Source organism: Orycteropus afer, unplaced genomic scaffold (genome assembly GCF_000298275.1).
Source record: "Orycteropus afer afer isolate SDZICR_OR568_19922 unplaced genomic scaffold, OryAfe1.0 scaffold00016, whole genome shotgun sequence".
NCBI classification, from domain to species: Eukaryota; Metazoa; Chordata; class Mammalia; order Tubulidentata; family Orycteropodidae; genus Orycteropus; species Orycteropus afer.
This window is the reverse complement of record NW_006921603.1, coordinates 10,969,260-10,989,409: the sequence shown is the minus strand read 5'-3', so window position 1 is coordinate 10,989,409 and position 20,150 is coordinate 10,969,260. Positions and strand designations below refer to the sequence as shown.

Sequence of the window (20,150 nt, the reverse complement as noted above, 5' to 3'; positions counted from 1 at the left end):
GCTTTGCTGGTGAGACGTCAGGGCTGCTAATTGAGGCTCAGACGGCGCCGTGTGTTGAGAAAAACATCGCTTTGGAGATGCGGAGTTTAACCTGGAGTTTATTTTGTGATCCCGAGTGGAAACAGCACGCTTCACTTTCGCTTCATCTCCCCTCACCCATAGACAAGGGAGCGACGAATAGAGAGGTGGACCCCAAGTGCTTTTAATACTGTTGCTGAAGGAAGAGAACATTTCCTTCCCCCGCGCCCTTCTTCTGTACTTAGTCTTGGAGCCGCCGCTGCCGCGGGCACCAGTTTTGTCCCGCACCCGCAGCCGCTGCCGCGTCCTGCACTACTTTCCGTCTGCGGTGGTTCCTCCGACCCTCTCACGCGGCTCCAGCCCCCCCCCTCCCCCCCGCCGCCCGCGCCGGCGGAAGGAGACGCAGAGCGTACTTGCGACTATGGTAGTGGATGGAGAGGCGGAGTAGTACTGGCCGGGCTCTGTGGCGGTGGTGTGTGAGGTTGCCTCGGGGCTACCGACAGCTGGGTAGAGGTTTGTCAGTTTATTTGTGAAGCTGCGGTCCAGGTGTGCGAGTCAAAGAGCCTAAAGGAGTGTCGGGGACAGCGAGGGCCTGAGCTCACTGTGACTCCCAGGCGGAGCGTTTGTTGCGCCCCGAGTGCCGTTCGCTCGTTCCCTGAGCTGCCGGCGTACCCCGGTCCGCACTCGGCATGAGAGACCAGTAGGAGTGGGGTTTCACTGGTTTCCTGGCTGTAAGGAGGAGGCGGCCGCTTCGGGAGCGACTGCTATGGCGGTGGAGACACGGCCGGAGCTGGTGGGGAAGCGATTCTTGTGTGTAGCGGTCGGTGAAGAGGCGCAGCCAGAGTGCTGGGAGAGCGGACACTGCTGGAGAGCGGGGGTCATCCGAGCCGTTTCACATAGGGACAGCCGCAGTCCGGATCTGGCGGTAAGAGAGCGAGCACCCCCTTATTATCTCTGTGCCCACCCGCACCTCCCACCTCTCCCAACCGCACCTTGTGGGTTACGTCTGACACCTTGCTCAGCCTGGCCAACTGGCGGTCACGCCCCCCTTCGGAGCCCTCGGTGGGTTTGCCTGCATCCGCTGCCCCGAGTCACCGCCTCCCTGCGAGTGGCTTCCCCGGCGGGGGAGAGTGACCAGGGGGGAATCTCTAGCGCCTCGCCGCGCGCCGCAGGGGAGCCGCGGGGCTCACCCGGACCACTCGGCTGCTGCCGGAGAGCGGGTTGGTTGCAACTCCTCCGGCAGCACTCCGCTACCGCGCAGACCTCACTGAAAGGCGGGGCTGCAAGCCGTGCGCTGCGCGGAGTGCGGGGGTGGGGTTTGGACCATTGGTGGCAATAGGTGGCCCGCTTCCCTAACATTTCATTTCTTTCTTTTTTTTTTTTTTTAAAGTCTTAACAGTGCAGAGGTTTGAGATATAAAGCTTATCCTGGAAGGTTTCTCAAGGGGAGGGAATAAAGGATCCTGATTTTCCAGTGGATTTGTGTGCTTTCTTGAGGTAGAGGCCATAGCAGTTGCTTTGCCAAAATCCATTCTTTTTTTACTTAGTAGATGCTGGAGTTTCTAACCACAAACGATGAAAATGAAGGTATGGACGGTAATAAAAGTTAACCTTTTTTTTTTTTTTTTTTTTTCTTTTTCTTCTATTTAGTGAACAAAAAACAAAGCAACTCAGGTAGATATATCCAGCTCATTAATTAAACTTATTATTTTTTTTTTTTTTTCTTTCTTTTTAAAGAATCAAAATAGTGTTTAATTTGGTTCTAGAAATGGATAGTGCTTTAGCGTCAGGATGTTGTTTCTGGGTTTTATACGATTTTTATTGAAGTAAGAAATTTTGTGAATTAGAAATTTAAATGTCATGCAGAGTCTTGAAGAAATTGCCTTTTTCTTTACTCTCTCTTTATCTGAGGTTGTCAGTATTTTCCAGTAGTATAGTAATGTGCGTGGTTTCACGACCCAGGATATGGTCGGTTGTGTTTCAGTCACATTCTGTCTGGGGGACAGGGTGGAAATAAAGGACAGAGTAGATATCAAGACATTGACCAGGCTTTCCAGGGTTGACTTGTGAATGTATCGTCCGTGTAATTTATTCCTAGTGTCAATGGACATTGTGACTTCCCTTTTCGGATTTCACAACCTGATGTCAGCGATTTATCTATCTATCCACCTACCCACCCACCTATTCTCTTGTTGGTTAGGGTAATAACAGCACTGTTTCCAAGTCATTCTTGTATGAAGGATGAATATTTAAGAAAATGTCTTTGTTTTTTTTTACAACATGAAAGGAACAAACAATCGCGTTGTGTTTCAAAGACCAAACATAGCTTGCTTTTGCTTTTTGGGAATTTTTTGGTGATCACCTAGACAGGAGTAGTTAAACCTAGAATGTAGATTTTAAATCATTTTAAACTGTGTACTTGCAGGTAACCTTATGTTGCAGATCTTATGTATTTTAAATACAAATAAAATACACGTTTAGACATTTAAAGTGATTTATGACTGAGTTGTTTTTATAAAGAAGCCCCTCATTTCCAATTTCAGTCTGTCCATTTCTACTTAGCTCTTGTTCAAATTTTTTTTTTTTTATTAAGTTGGGGATAATTCTATGTTATGTTAAAATAATTCATCAGGCCATTCTAAAATTTATCTCATGATCTTGCATTATGGGTAATGCTAATTTTTTGTCTATTCATAAAGCATATAATGAATGAGTGATTTTACTTCCTTGATTACTATAGGTTAACTATGAGGAAAATTTGTTTATCTGGTAGGTAAGAAGACTTTTATATCCAAGTTAAGAATCTAAACTTTTTGTCATCCTTTCTTGAGTTATTATTTGTTACTGGTACTGAAGATTTAGTTATGGGGAAATGAGTATGTAAACTGCACCATGTGTGGTGGTACTAGATGGTTTTAAAGGAAAGTGAAACCCAGTAAACCAAACTCATTGCATTTGACTTGATTCCATCTCATAGTGACACCATGAATTACAGAGCAGCAGTGGTCTATAAGGTTTCCTTGTCTGTAATCTTATAGATGCAGATTACCAGGCCTTTTTTTGGGAAAAATTATGGGTCTAAGTCCTGGAATGGTGGACTTGGAAGAGGTATAGTGAGCCCTTTCAGAAGCTTGGTGGGGGAGAGTGGATTATTGTCAAGGCTATGGGGAGTGACACATACTCAAAATGACATGGTTGGCCTATGTCAGTGTTAACCAGCTAAATGACTGTAGGACCCCATTGTTTGTCAGCAGTTCTGAAATTCACGTAGTCACAGTGCTAAATGTTTGCTAATGGTTAATCTGGAAGCAAAACATGACTGTACTCATTTAACAGTAAAACTGAATATGATCTAGATATTTTTATATTTTATAGTTGAAATATTGATGCACTTAATTTTAGGGGGCTGCCATTTTAACAGTCTACACATGTATAGACATTAATTACTTTCACCTTCTTGTACAATCATCATTACTATCTGTTTACAAAGTTTTCTAGGTCTTCGTTTCCCCCTTTCTCCTACCTACCCCTGGTAACCAGTAGTAAAATTTGGTCTCTATTCACTTGCCTATTATAGGTATTTCATGTAAGTGGGATCATATAGTATCTGTCTTTTTGTAACTTATTTCACTCAGCGTATTTTCAAAGTTCATTCATGTTGTAGTATATCTTAAGACTCCATGTCTCTATAGGGCTAAGCGATATTTGATTGTGTTGTCGAAAGAGAAAATCTCACAAATAAGTCAGTTAAAGGACTTGTTGGGTAGGGAAAAAAAAAAAAAAAAACCTGTTCTCAGAACAGTTCCCTCTAAAGAGAGGAGCTCCTCACATTACAATTTTGGTTAGCTTACATACAGTAGTAGTAGATGCAGTAAGCCAGTTCTTTGACCAACAGAAGTGGGTGTTTGTGTGTGGGGAGCTGCCCTGGGGTAAGCCAGCTCCGAGACCAGCAGAAGGTGGGTGTTTGTCTTTGGGGGCAAGCCAGGTAAACAAGTGGGAGGGGGAGACCGGGAAATGAGCAAAACACTTTGGAACACCTAAGGGAGACAAACTTGTCTGTCAATTTATTGTACTGTGGTGGCTTGAGTGTTGCTGTGAGGTGGGAGGCTGTGCCACCGGTGTTTCAAATGCCAGCAGGATTACCCACGGTAGACAGATTTCAGCGGAGCTTCCAGACTAAGACAGACTTGGAAGAAGAAAGAGTCCAGCTACTTCTCAAAAAATTGGCCAGTGAAAACCTTATAAATAGCAGTGAAACATGGTCTGATGTATTATTGGAAAACTTTATGAATGGCCCTGAAACATTGTCCGATATAGTACCAGAAGATGAGCCCCTCAGGTCTGAAGGCACTCAAAATACATCTGGAGAAGAGCTTTGTCCTCAGAGTAGAGCTGACCTTAATGATGTGGATAGAGTAAAGCTTTCCAGACCCCCATTTGCTGATGTAGCATGTCTTGAGAAGAAACAGCTGCAAATATCCATTAATAATTGGAACATGGAATGTACAAAAGATGAATCTAGGAAAATTGGAAGTTGTTAAAAATAAAATGTAACACATTAAGATCGACATTCTAGGCATTAGTGAGCTGAAATGGACCAGTTTTGGCCATTTTGAATCAGGCAACCATATGATCTACTTACTATGCCAGGAATGACAAATTGAAGAAAAATAGTATGGCAGTCATCATCACAAAGAGTGTATCAAGATCTGTCCTGAAGTACAGTGCGTTGGTGACAAGATAATATCCATAATCATATGAGGAAGACTAGTTAATACTATTCAAATGTATATACCAACCACCAAAGCCAAAGATGAGGAAATTGAAGATTTTTACCAACTTCTACAGTCTGAATTTGACTGAACGTGTAATTAAGATGCGTTAATTATCATTGCAGATTGGAATGCAAAAGGTGGAAACAGAAGAATGACTGGTAGTTGGAAAATATGGCCCTGGTGATAGAAATGATACTGGAGATTGCATGATAGAATTTTGCAAGACCAACGACTTACTCATTGCAAATACCTTTTTTCAGCAACACGAACAGCAGCTATACCTGTGGACTTCAACAGACGGTGTGCACAGAAATCAGGTTGACATCTGTGGAAAGAGGCGATGGAGAAGCTTAATATATTCAGCCAAAACCAGGCCAGGAGCTGATTGTGGAAAAGAGCATCAGTTGCTCATATGCAAGTTCAAGTTGAAGCTGAAGACAATTAAAGGAAGTCCATGAGAGCCAAAATATGACCTTGATTATATCCTTTCTGGATATAGAGACCATCTAAAGAATAGATTTGATGTATTGAACACCAGTGACTGAATACCAGAAAATTGTGGGATGACATCTAGAACATCATGAAGAAAGCAGAAGGTCATTAAAAAGACAGGAAAGGAAAAAAAGACCAAAATGGATGTCAGAAGAGACTCTGAAACTTGCCCTTGAAGGGAGAGTAGCTAAAGCAAATGGAAGAAATGACAACAAAAAAGAGCTGAACAGAAGATTTCAAAGATCAGCTCAAGAAGACATAGCCAATTACTGTAATGAAATATGCAAAGATGTGGAGTTGGAAAACCAAAGAAAGAATGTGCCGAGCATTTCTCAAGCTGAAAGAACTGACGAAAATATTTAAGCCTCGAGTTGCGATATTGAAAGATTCTATGGGCAATATATTGAATGATGCAGGAAACATCAAATTATGGATAGAATACACAGAGTCACTGTACCAAAAAGAATTGGTAGGTGATCATCCATTTCAAGAGGTCACATGTGATCAAGAACTAATTGAAAGAAGAAGTCAAAGCTGCACTGAAGGAATTGGCAAAGAACAAGGCTCAGGGAATTGACGGAATACCCATTGAGATGTTTCAGCAAGTGGATGCTGCGCTGGAGCCACTCACTCGGCTATGCGAAGAGATTTGGAAGACAGCTACCTGGCCAACTGACTAGAAGAGATCCATATTTGTACCCATTCCAAAGAAGGGTGAACCTACAGAATGTGGAAATTATCGAACAATATCATTAATATCCCATGAAAGTAAAATTTTGCTGAAGATAATTCAAAAATGGTTGTAGCAGTATATTGACAGAGAACTTCCAGAAATTCAAGCTGGATTCAGAAGAGGTTGAGAAACATGGGATATCATTGCTGATGTCAGATGGATCTTGGCTCAAAGCAGAGAATACCAGAAAGATGTTTACTTGTGTTTCATTGGCTATGCAAAGGTGTTTGATTGTGTGGATCATAACAAATTATGGATAACATTGAGAAGAATGGGAATTCCAGAACACTTAATTGTACACATGAGGAACCTGTACATAGACCAGGAGGCTATCGTTCAAACAGAAAAAGGGAACACTACGTGGTTTAAAATCAAGAAGGGAGTGCGTCAAGGTTGCATCCTTTCACCATACTTATTCAGTCTGTATGCTGAGCAGATAATCTGAGAAGATGGATTTTATGAAGAAGAATGTGGCATCAAGATTGGAGGAAGAATCATTAACAACCTGCTATACGCTGATGACATAACTTTGCTTGCTGAAAGTGAGGATGACTTGAAGCACTTACTGATGAAAATTGAAGACTACAGTTTGCAGGATGAATTACATCTCAATATAAAGAAAACAAAAATCCTCACAACTGGATGTAATCCATACTGCAGACTGTATTGTACTCATGAGGAACCTGTCCACAGAGCAGGAGGCTGTTGTTTGAACAGAACAAGGGGATACTGCATGGTTTAAAATCAAGAAGGGAGTGCATCAAGGTTGCATCCTTTCACCATACTTATTCAGTCTGTATGCTGAGCAGATAATCTGAGAAGATGGATTTTATGAAGAACATGGCATCAGGATTGGAGGAAGATTCATTGACAACCTGTGATACACAGATGACATGACTTTGCTCCCTGAAAGTGAAGATGACTTGGAACACTTAGTGATGATGATTAAAAACTACAGTCTGCAGTATGGATTACATCTCAATATAAAGAAAGCAAAACTCCTCACAACTGGACCAATAAGCAGCAGCATGATAGAGAAAAGATTGAAGTTGTCAAAGACTTCATATTACTTGGTTCTACAGTCAATACCGATGGAAGCAGCAGTCGAGACATCAGATGACATATTGCGTTGGGCAAATCTATTGCAAAAGACCTCTTTCAAATGCTGAAGAGCAAAGATACCTCCTTGAAGACTAAGGTGCGCCTAACCCAAGCCATGGTATGTATTTTCAGTTGCCTCATAGGCATGTGAGAGATGGACGATGAATAAAGACGACCGAAGAAGAGTTGATGCTTTTGAGTTGTAGTGTTGGCGAAGAATGCTGAAGTAGCATAGACTGCTAAAAAAACTAACAAATCTGTCTTGGGTGAAGTGCAGCCAGAATGCTCCTTTGAAGTGAGAATGGCCAGACTTTGTCTCACCTAGTTTGATCATGTTGTCAGAAGGGACCATTCTCTGGAGAAGGATGTCATGCTTGGTAAAGTGGAGGAGCAATGAAAGAGGGGAATGCCCTCAGCAAGATGAATTGACATAGTGGCTGCAGGGATGGGCTCAGATGTATAGTAGGGATTGTGAGGCACAGGACTGGGCACTGTTTAGTTCTGTTGTAAATTAGGTTGCTATGAGTCAGAGACAGTTTGATGACACAAAGTAACAACAGCAACATACACAGTAAAAACTGTTAGGGGATTTCCCAGGAAGGAAATGCTTGGTTATCATTCACTTAATCAGCAGAGAGGCTTGGATTGGTTTATTAGGTTTTCAAGTCTGCATTATATGTGTTTATCTGATTAATCCTTTTCCAAAACTGTTTTTGTCATGGAGTTCTTTTTTAATTTCTGTGAATGGTTAAAATACTGGAGGATATTTTCTTCAACAATGTTATGTACCACATTTTGTTTATCCTTTCATGAGTAGTTATTATACATAATGCTGCAGTGAACATTAGTGTGCACGTACATCTAAGTCCTTGCTTTCAAGTCTCTTCCGTATGTACTTAGGAGTGGGACTGCTGGGCCATTTAACTTTTTGAGGGACGACTAAACTGTTCACTCTACATCAGCTGCACCATTTTACAATTCCACTAGCAATACACGTCGGAAACCCAAGGAGAGTTCGCTATGAGTCAGGTCTCACTTGACAGCACATAACAAAAACACCACCACCAGTTTTGCTATGTAATGTCTAACTCTTAATCTTTCCTTTATTTATTTAAAATAGTGATTGAACATTTTAAGATAAGAGATTTTTAATATGAGAAAATACTTAGTCTCACATACTTCAGGCATGTTATGGGGGGGTCTAGTCAGTGGAGAAAGGACCATGCTTTGTAAAGTAGATGATTAGTGAAAAAGAGGCAGACCCTCAACAAGATAGATGGACACATTGGCTGCAGCAGTGGGCTCAAACAGCGGTGGGCTCAGGAATGGGCACTGCTTTGTTCTGTTGTACACAGGGCCACTCTGAGTCAGAATTGACTTAATGATAACTTAACACTAACAATTCAGACAGTGCAATTAGATAATATCAAATACACTTTGATTTTGATTAGTAATAAAATGTTAACTTTAAAACCTTCTTTGTTGTTTAGAACGAAAGCATAGGCTTTGGGGATAGATCTAGGTTAGGATTCTTGGGGCAGCCTCCTTCCGTAGTGATACTACCTCCGAAACCCAAGGAGGGGTCGCTATTAGTCAGTGGGTCTCGAAGGCGAAGGCACACAACAACAACAACATGTGACCTTTCTCTGCATTTGTTTCCTTATCTGTAAAATGGAGTTGTTGTAAGGATTATAGGAATTACAGCATTGAAGGAACTAATAATAGAGGCCTATTGTAATTCCTGGGAGCTCTGGTAGCATAGTGGATAAGACACTTGACTGCTAACCAGAGGGCTGGCGGTTCAAACCCACCAGCCACTCCTCGGAAGGAAGGTTGGGCAATCCTACTTCTGTAGTGATACTGCCTCGGAAACCCAAGGAGGGGTCGCTGTGAGTCAGGTTTGACTCGATGGCACATAACAACAACAACAACAACATTGTAATTCCTGGGAGCTCTGGTAGCATAGTGCCTAAGGCACTTGACTGCTAACCAGAAGGGTACCAGTTCAAACCCACCAGACACTCCTCGGAAGGAAAGTTGGGCAATCTACTTCCGTAGTGATACCGCTTCGGAAACCCAAGGAGGGGTCACTATGAGTTGGCTTGGACTCAACAGCTTAAAACAAGAACAACACTGTAATTCCTCATTTTTTTCCCTCAGATCCTGTGTGCATGACAGGTTGTTACTGTGTGAATTGATACTTCTATTATGTTTATGAAAATATATGAAAAAAAGAATTCAAAAGAGTTCTGAAATCATACAATTACTGATGAAAACAGGACAGGAATTGAATACAGGTAGTGATATAATTCTGTTCCAGCAACTCCACTGAAAGTTAGTTCAGATGTAAATGTAATACTTTATTTTTCCTCAAGTTTTCATTATTATTGCCTTTTATTTCTAGTATCTTTATAAATTCTATCTTCATTTGTCTTTGGTGGTTGAAAACATTACATGTAAACTTAGAGGTATATTTCAATATAGAAACCAATAACTCACTGCTATTGAGTCGATTCCAACTCATAGCAACCCCTGTTGGGTTTCCAAGGTTGTAAATCTTTAAAGAACCAGATTGTCCCATCTTTCTTCCGTGGAATGGCTGGTGGATTTGAATCACGGACCTTTTGGTTAGCAGCCAAATGCCTAAACCCCTATTCCACCATAGCTCCTTGTTTTAATACATGCATACATTTAAGAAAAAAATACACAGATTATAAAGTTTGCCCCAGCAATGATGAAGAGTTGGGCAACATCTACATTGTCAGTAGTGGTAATATGCCACTTGTGGGAAGTTCTGGGTAATCTTTGGGAATGGGGAGGGTGTTTCTAGGTCAGAAAGAATTGTCTATATGGTCCTTTTCTTTTTTCTTTTTCCTATTTATCTTGCGGTCACATCTTAGAGCTTCCCAAATCTGCCTGTCTATTTTAGCAATGTGATCAGCATCTGGGGTCCCTGTTTTCAAGCACCTGAATATCCTGATTTAGTTTAGAAAAAACTCCAGCTAATCCTTTCACTGTAATGTTTATCGACAACTTCTCTCCTTCCTCTCCTGTCTTGTCCAGCTCATCTTTGAATTTTTCAGCAGCTTCAGCATCAGCGCTTCTTGCTTCTCCAGTTATATGCACATTATATATGCCAATCTGCCTTTGAAGCGGTGAAACCAGGCCTTTCTGGCATTAAAGTACCCATAGTAGTCTTGTTGTTTGTTCAGGTTTTCAAAAAGGCTGCATGCTTTTGCTTGAATTATTAGTAAACTGATAGGAATCTTCTTGACTTGGTCTTCTATCCAAATCAACAACTTCTCTATCTCAACAATTTGTCCATCCTGTGGATTGGCCCTTGCCTCTTGTTAAAATTGTTGATTTTATTATAGTCGATCCTTTAACTGCCTCCGAAATCCTATTCTTACTCTTAATAATTGTCAAAATGGTCAATTTAGGCAGTCTTTACTCGTGCTGTTTTGCTGACTTGCTTTCCATTATCATAGTCTTCAGTGACCTTCATATTTCATGTCTAGAGCCTTCTCCACCTTCTTTTTTTGATTAGAACTTTCAGTGGCATGACTTCTTTCACTAGACATTTTTGGAGGTGTAAGCAGTGTAGGGATTATACTTAGAGAAACTTGAATAACTCAACTTCAATTTAACAACTGATGCTGTTTATGGTACAAACTCTGAATAAGATCACACTATAGGCCTGATCTATAATGAAATTGATTTCAGTGTTGTAACAGTGAAGTTGGAATATAACAGCTGTCAAGTGTGTGTGCCATTCCATTGTCTCAATGTCTTTAGAGTTGCACATTGTCCAGTTTTTATCTTTTATGTCTTCTGACACTGACTTTATTAGAGATCAGGCCATAGCCTGTTATGTGAGTGTTTTGAACATTAAATCATAAAGTTGAACATCTGCAAATGAAATCTGAAAATGATAACATCAGCATATTACACGCTGTACCATTGTATGTCATACATATTACTTATGATAAGATGTGCCAAAGAAGAGGGCAATTATAACTTGAATATGTTGTGACCAGAACAGATTTTCTGATTCCAAAACCATTGACTCCTAATATTCTACCACATTGGTTCTCCAACTGGTTAGTAATTCACTGACTTTCCAAAGTAAAAAAGTATTTTTAATCGCTGTGATATATGTTCTCCCTGAATCTTTGTTCTTCCTTGATTTCTGTAGTCCTTAGGCTGTTATATCATCTTCCTTTCCTGACTACAGTTTCTTTCATCTTCTTAACCTCTTATTAGATGTTCAGTCCCTTTACATGCTGCTTTTTTCTCTTTTTCTTAATCTTGTTGTTCTTCCTATTGGTCTCACTTCTTACTCACTGCCTGTTCTGATTACCTAGTACCGCTCTGACAAGATTATACCACAAATGGGATGACCTTAACAAACAGGAGCTTAGTCTTACAATTTGGAGGCTTTAAGTCCAAGGTCGAAGTGCCAGGCTCTACGGGCTGAGTGAAAGCCCCTCAACCTTGGGGTCCAGCTCTGCCTCCTGCCTCCCAGCCCAGTGGAGCTAGAGGTGTTTCTTCACTCAGACAGCAGCTGGCTGCTGAGACTGAGAAGCCCCAAGGTTGGCAAGTAAAAAGGCACAGTTCCGATGTTACCAAACCACACAGCAGGCCATTAACTTAAGTCCATTGTAAGTCCCAAGGTCAGCAGAGCATAGCAGGCTGCTGACCAACAACACGGCTACATGCAGGGTCCAAGCATGCCATAAGCTGGAGACCATTCCCAAGGTTTCTTCTTATATACAGGAAGCAGACCACATCCCAAAGGTAGCTACTCAGCTGCTTGTGGTAGATCCCACCATGGAGCTGATCCCAGTCTCATCATGGGGAATAACTACCACCAGCTGCCCAGCCACTCAACCAGGCCCAGCCAAGTTGACACATCAACATAACTACCACTGCTGTTGAGTCAGTTCCCAGTCATAGTGACCTCCATTGGGTTTGCAAGGCTGTGAATCTTTATGGAAACAGACTGCCTCATCTTTCTTTTGTGGAGCAGCTGGTGGGTTTGAACTACCAATCTTTTGGTTAGCAGCCAAATGCCTTAACTGTTATATCCTCAGCTAAAAAGCAAACCAAACTCACTGCCATCAAATCTGTTCCAACTCATAGTGACCCCCGTTGGGTTTCCGAGGCTGTAAATCTTTACGGAAGTAGATTTCCCCATCTTCCTTCAGCAGAGTGGCTGGTGGCTTTAAAACCATTGACCTTCTGCTTAGCAGCCAAATGCCTTATCCACTATGCTCCTTAATCTCTCTCAGAATGTGCATTTACTTGTCCTTTGTTTGATTACTCACAAGTCTGCAATTTAAGCAGTAGCCTTTCTTGAATTGGAATCTATGAGCTTTACTTTTCTCTTAGTAGCTTTACATGACTGTCTCCACCTTTTAGTCTGTTATACCTAAAATGTAATATATTATCTTCATGTGAAACCAGCTGCCTTTTTGGGACTTATCTTGAAGTTTCACCAAGGTGTGAAAACTCATTTCTCATAGTTCACTTCCTCTTAACCTTGAATGAAGTAGTTTTCTGAGGTCTGAAAATTCTTCCTTAAATCATATCTGCCCCCCCATCCCCACTCCAGCCCCAGGTGTATCCTAAGTGATTTTTTTTTTTTTTTAAACTTTTAGGTCTCTTTCTTTTCCAGTCTTTTCATTGTAGACAAATTCAAACCCATAGCATTGGAGTCAATTCCAACCCATAACAACCCTGTAAGACAGAGTAGAGCTGCCCCATAGGATTTCTAGAGCGCTTTTGAGAAGCATAGTGTCACATCTTTTCCCATTGAAGTTTGGTGGGTTCAGACCACCAACCTTTCAGTTAGCAGCTGAGTGCATTACCACTGTCCCTCCAGGGCTCTTTGTGTATGGATTTCTCATCCAGAATTTCCTTTTAGCTCATTTTGTTTCCCTGCCCTATATAGTCCTTAGTAGTTGGTGCTTTGTCTATTGAATAAAGTCCAAACTAATGTTTGTTGTTGTTTTTGTTGTTATGTGCTGTCAAGTCAGACCTGACTCATAGCGACCCCTCCTTGGGTTTCCGAGGCAGTATCACTACGGAAGTAGATTGCCCAACCTTCCTTCTGAGGAGTGGCTGGTGGGTTTGAACCGCCATCCTTCTGGTTAGCAGGCAGGTGCCTTAGGCACTATGCTATGTTTAGACTTTTCTCAATCTTGCCACAATCTTTTTCGATCTTGCTACTATCTTTTTGAAACTTACGGTTCACCAATCCCTTACATAAACTATGTACCTATTTAGAAAAAGCCTTCTTTTGCAATTAAAAAATACCCATTGTTTCTAAAACTGTAAAATTAATTTCATGCCTCCTTTCAAATTTCATTTGTTGATAAAAAGTTTCTGATGTCAAACAGATGTTAGACATAATCCGTTTTATTAACAGTGATGATCCTTTGTGTTGCATGAACTCAGTTAAAATGGGGAGTACAAATTATTAGAGAATCATGTAAAATACTGTTTTTTCTGTTTTTTAATGAAAGATGAAATCCAAATCAGCAGCACTTCACACAGTATTCATAAATCTGCAAATACCACCTTTCTTTGATTCTAAGATACACATTTTCCACATTTCATGTTTCTGAAATTAAGTCACTGTTTGCAGTTCATATTGAAAATGACTGTCAAGTCCAGTAGTAATATACTGGTAAAAGTCCATCTGCAAGTGTTTGATGTAAATTGTATAGAACTTTTCAGTATCAGTACCCCTTTAAACACTTTATAATTATTGAGGATCCAATAGAACTTCGATTTATATGGGTTATATTTGTTTAGTTATTAAAAATTAAAATCGAAAAGTTTTAAAACACAGCATAGAAGCAAACAGTCCATTAGCTGTTGGAGCAATGATGCCATGCATCTCTGGAAAACAGCTCTGTATACTAGTGAGAGAGTAAGAGTGGAAAAGGCAAATAATGTGTTTGTTACTACAAAAAGTTTTTACCTTATTGGCTCTGATAAAGGGTTCTGTTGCCACTGAAAATGTGTGCTAAAGTTATCTATCTCCTTAGTTGAAGTTTTTACTTTGGTATCACCACAGTTGGGGTTAAATTTGCTTTCTTCATCCTCTCAAAAATCTTCCAATATTTGCTATGTTGCTATAATGCTGTGACAATTATGTATTTTTGAACATGGAAGATTGCCTTTCATGCCAGAGAACGTTAACAAAGGTGAGAGAAATAACATTCCTAGAATGGATTTTAAAATTTTCAAAGACAAGAGAAGTCTTTGTGACTAATTCATATCTTGTGAAAAGAATTGTCACTTAGGAGCTAAAACAGCTGATCCATCTGTCAAAATTACAAGTTTAAGATCCAGAAAGCATTTTTAGGCTTAGACTTGTGATACCAAGTAAGGTGGTAGTATGTTAACTTATGGATAAAGTTATGCATTGCCATTTAATATTAAATGACTTTAAATTTAACATAGGGTTTATTTCTAACATTTTTATTCTATAGATGCAATCTTTGAATCACGCACTATAGTACTAGGTAAAGTATTTGTGAAGCAGTTTAGAAGTGGTAAATTTTATAGTACCATACTTGCTCTTTTTCTTCTTCAAAATCACATTAATGAACTGTACAGACCTTATTTGAGAGTGTTTCCAAAGCTGTCTCCTATGTTTTCTTGACTGAACTTTAAAGATCTCTTAGGATATTTTAATACCAAATTGAATCATACCATTTTAAGGAAAACTATTTTGTTTACATTGTTAATCTGAATAAAGAGGATAATGAACATGGATAGAGACTGAATTCTGTCTTTTCATAATGGTTTTAAAGCAATATAGACACGTGTGTTTGTAGAAATAATTATTACAACTCCTTGAAATATAAAGTTAAAACAGTAAAGAAGGAAAATTAGTATGCTTACAAAGAGAGTTAATATAATATCACATTAAATTTGACTCTGAATTTTTTAGTGTTTGGCGCACAGTGAGAATTGTGATAGTTTAATGTGATACATTGAAATACCAGTTTATTCCCACTGGGATGGCTAAGATTAAAAAATAAGAAATGTTGGTTAATATATGGAGAAATTGTAACTCTGATCCATTGCTGGTAGGAGTTCAAAATGTGGTACAGCTGCTGTAGCAAACAGTTCGGTGGTTCCTCAAAAAAGTTAAACATAGAGCTACCATAAGGCCCAGCAGTTCTATTCTTAGGTATATAACCAAGAGACTTGACAACAGCACTGCAGTCGGAAATAAGTAAACCACTGTTCGTTCCAGCATTATTCACAGTATCCAAAAGGTGGAAGCAATCTAAATGTCCATCAGCAGGTGAATGGATAAATAAAATGTGGTACAAATATCCACTGTACCACTAGACCTCCTTAAAGGAATATTACTCAGCCGTAAAGAGAAATGAAGTGCTAGTACATGTTGCCATATGGATGAGTTTTGGAAACATTATGTTGAGTGAAGTAAGTCAGTTATAAAAGGACAGATATTATATGATGTCATTTATGTGAAATATCTAGGATAGGCAATGTGTAGAGATCAAAGTGTAGTTAATAGTGGTTATGGCGGAGGAAGGGTGAGTCCTTGTTCAGGAAGCTTTTACATTCTGTCATGATGATAGAAAATTTGCCAATGGATATTGGTGATGGTTGACCATCAAATTTGATGTAATTGTTGGTATCACTGAATTGTACATGTGAAAAATGTTGAATAAGCAAATATTGTGGTATATATTTTTACAATGATTAAAAAAATAGCATTGATTTTCAAAGTGCTTTTCTCTGAGTTTTACTGGCTTTTCAGATTGCTTTCGGACATTCATTGGGAAGATAAGGTGAGTGGCCATATAGTAGAGGAGGCAAGGAAGAAAGTCAGTGATAAAGTTCTGGCTCTGGACTGGACTGATAAGGATTTTCCTGTAGGATATTAAGTTTATGTCATCCAGGTTTATAATTTTTTAGTGACCAGTGGAATGTAGAGGAGGACAACCTGATATATATGAATTAAGTCAGCAATTCTCAACCTTTCATATAAGGTCAAACCTTAATAATATGTAAGAATCTTGGAAAGAGTATTTCAAATGCTGTTTTCTGGACTTCACACCTTGATACTTTGATCTTAATGTGAGGTTGATGACCAGAAATCTGCATTTTATTAAAATTTATTAATACTCTTGATTAGGTACCAAAACAACATGAAGAGTTGTCTATAGAATAATATCACTCACAGCCCTACCCCCATCATGCCAGTTACACTGCCGGTCTTTCAAGTAAGCATTTAATTTCTTAAGTGCCTACCCACAGTTTCTTTTCAAAGGTATGAGCAAGTGAAGAGTCTCATTCTTCCCTTTCGTATATCAGCAGTCTAAGCAGTACTAAAAGAAAAACTGTCAAACATTATGAGTCTCCTGAAGAGATAAGTAGGAAGTAGATAGATAGCTCAGGTCATCAAATATTTTTGCCAGGAAAAATTGAACCTGAATAAAATCAAGTTTCTGGATTCAACCATTAGTTTATAGGTTATTTGGGAGTAAAGGAGCCTGTTAAACTGCAACACAAAGATGGAATCAGCCAGATCCAGAGTGGGGAATATTCTATAACTGTGTTATAGAATAAAGGAGCTCTGGTGGTCCAGTGCTTAAAACATTGGACTGCTAACCAAAAGATCAACAGTTCAAACTCACCAGCCACTCGCTGGGAGAAAGGTGAGGCACTCTGCTTTTGTAAAGATTTACAACCTTGGAAATCCTGTGGGGAAGTTCTACTCTGCCCTATAGGGTGGCTGTGAGTTGGAAGTGACTCTATGGCAGTGGGTTTTGGTTTTTTGGTTGTCTAATATGGTAGTCATTGCCATATAAGATGAATTAAATAAAATTAAAAGTTCCTCATTCTCACTAGTCACATCTCAAGAGTGCAATACCTACTTGAACGTTGGCTATGGTTGTGGAGAGCACACAAATAAAACAGTTCCATCATTGCAGAAAGTTCTATTGGACAGTACTGTTCCAGAGTAAACATTAAAAGAAGTGAAAAACTGTATAACTTCCAGGATAGTGGAGCGGGAGAAAATTTAAATGATTGGGAAAAAAAAAAATTCATAAGAAGGCAAGAAAGGTTAGACAAAGAAACATAGCAAAGGTAAGACAAATAGAAGGCACAAAGTGAGATTTAATTTAAACCCAAATGTATCAGTGGTTACATTAAATGTAAATGGACTAAATGTTTCTTTTGAAAGACAGATATTATCAAACCTTCAGAGAGAAACCCACAAAACCACTTATTTGCTGTTTGTAAGAAAAGCACCTAATATATTACATGGAAATAAAAGGATGGTGAGAGATTTCCCTGCAAATACTAACCAAGTACTTGATTTGATTATGTGAATATCACTGTGTAAGGCCTGATAATAGTAAGATTTATTCACTGGGAAGGTAGAATAATTTCAATTTCATAAGCACCTTAAAACATAGCTATAAAACAAAGAATAATTGATATTAGAGAAGATACACAAATTCCCAATCATAGTGGGAGATTACTCAGTAAATGATATAATTAATGAAATAGTGACTTCTGACAGGCTGGTGGACTAGGCAGACAGGCTGCAGAGAACCTCTACCCAGACCCTTGTATAGAAACCAAATGAAACAGATAAGGATAATAATTCTGGAACCCTGAGCTTCAAAGGAAAATTATTAAGAACTAGATCAAATATTGACTAGATGAAGAAACTATGAACAAGCGCATATAGAGTGGTGAATTGTCAACTGGCTGACATAGTGTGAACATTTTTAATTTTTACAAGCAATATTCTGTATGAAGCCCACCCGCAACTACTGTCCACGGAAAGCAAATAAAGAACTGTACACACGTTCTCATCCTGTATCATACCCAACAGAAAACAGGTGGTGAGCAACTAAGTGCTGCTGAACTAGTGAGTGATGATGTACCATACCTGCCCTGTTCTCCTGAGCACTTCAAAACAACATAAAACTCTGAAAAAACAAAACAAAAAAACCTGGGTGAAACAAGGATATAGACTCCTCAGTTAAGTACAAATATGACATCACAGTGTCTCAGAAACAAGAGATGACCTCACTTTACACAAAGAAACAAGACAGATTGACGTAAACAAGTGACCAAAATACAGAACCAGAAAACCTTCCTGGGAAATAAACGTTATAGGAGCTACTTGATAAAGAATTCAGAAGAATTGTATTTAGGTACCTACAGTGGATTGAGGTGGAGAACAAAGAAACACAGACAAATCAAGGAAAACACAAAAAGAACTCAAAGAATTCAGGAAACAGTACAAGAACAAATCAACAAAAAAATGGAAAACAAGAAACCATACAAAAACAACAAATAGAAACCCAGGAGATTAATAAAGAATTCAGAAATAGATAACACATTGGAATGAGTAGAATTGAGTCATTAGAAGACACAGTTAGAGAAATTGAAGACAAATCTCTCAGTACTACTCTGTTAGAGTAAGAATCAGGAAAAAGATCAGCAAAGAATGATGGAAGTCTAAAAATTACACAGGACATCATCAAGAGGAATAACTTAAATGCAACTGGGATTTCAGAATAGGAAGAGAAAAAAAAAAGAAAATTGTAGAAGATTGGAAGAAAACTTTCTTAATATCATGAAATATGAGAAGAGATGCTTTCAGAAAGCTCAATAAATCCTAAATAGGATAGACCCCTTAGAGAATATCACCAAGACATATCACAATCAAATGTTCCAAAACCAAAATAAGTGAAAGAATCTTGAATGCAAATTGGAAAAAATGAAAGTCATCTGCATGACTTCTTAGCCACGGCCAGCTACCTACAGGGACTGAGCAGTTGGACCTGTGGGCTCAGAACCATGGTCACAGGGGACATCAAGCTCATTGGCATAACATACTGCAAAAAACATTGTTCCACATCCTACTTTGATGAGTAGCAAGTGGAATCTTGAAAGCTTGCGAGTGGCCCTCTAGATGCAATGAGTCGTCTTTGTCTGGAGCAAAGAAGAAAGAAGAAAACCAAAGATGCATGGAAGCAATTAGTCCAGAGCACTGGTGGGCCATGTGATCCTCAGCCTATATGACCATGAAACCAGAAGAACAATACGGTGTGCGGCTACCACACAAACACTTGGAAGGGGATCTCTGTAGGAGATACTGGATAAAGTGGGAGAACAATGTGGAACAAAACTCAAAATCATTAAAAAAACAAAACTAAGTTTGCTGGTCTGATAGAGCCTTGTGAAATCTCTGAGACTATGGTCCCTAGCTGCCCTTCCAGTCTGGAATTGAACCTAGTCCTGTGGCTTCCAGCTAACTAATAGGCATGTGGGTTGAACATTTGCATCAGGTAGTAGATACACTCCTTGGAGAGATCAATCATGGGAGAACAGAAGGGCAGTGTATGCACAGGGACAGCTCAGAGGACAGGACTGCATGGGAGGGAAGGACATGAAAAGGATGTAACAATGGGGAGGAAGTGGGAAGAGAGCTGTTACATTATCAGAAAATGCAGTCAGTGTCATGAGAAAAAATGTATATGAACTGCTGTATGGAAAATGAATTTGCTCTGTAAACTTCCCCCCAAATCACAATTAAAAAAAAAAACAACAAAAAACCTACAAAGGAGAACCAGTAAGACTAAGCTGATTTCTTGGCAGAAAATGTGCAGGATGGAAGGCAATGAGATAGGGTATATAAAACTCTGAAAGAAGAAAATTGTCAACCAAGAATTATATACCCAGCAAAATTGTCTGTCAGATAATGAGGGGGAAATTAGGGCTTCTCCAGATAAGCATAAATAAAGAGACTTTGTAGAAACCAGACAAATCTTACAAGAAATACTATTAAAAAAAAAAAAAAATTCTTTGGACAGAGAACCAACCGTGGCAGGAAACAACCTGAGATTAATGTATTTGACAACATCACCCAGAAACCAACCCGATATAGACATATCTAAAGTAAAATAAACCTACAAGACTGAAAATAAGGAACTAGAGATGTCAGTTGGTAAACTA

General features: G+C 39.4%; 1 protein-coding gene across 1 annotated transcript in view; it reads left to right on the top strand.

Moving 5' to 3' along the window:
* Positions 1–784: 784 nt before the first annotated feature.
* The window catches only part of JMJD1C (jumonji domain containing 1C), a 379,129-nt gene continuing 359,763 nt past the window's right edge, over positions 785–20,150 (top strand). The window contains exon 1 of the mRNA XM_007959051.2: positions 785–943. Within this exon, the coding sequence (XP_007957242.1) occupies positions 785–943 (159 nt within the window). The remainder of the gene's footprint in view (positions 944–20,150) is intronic.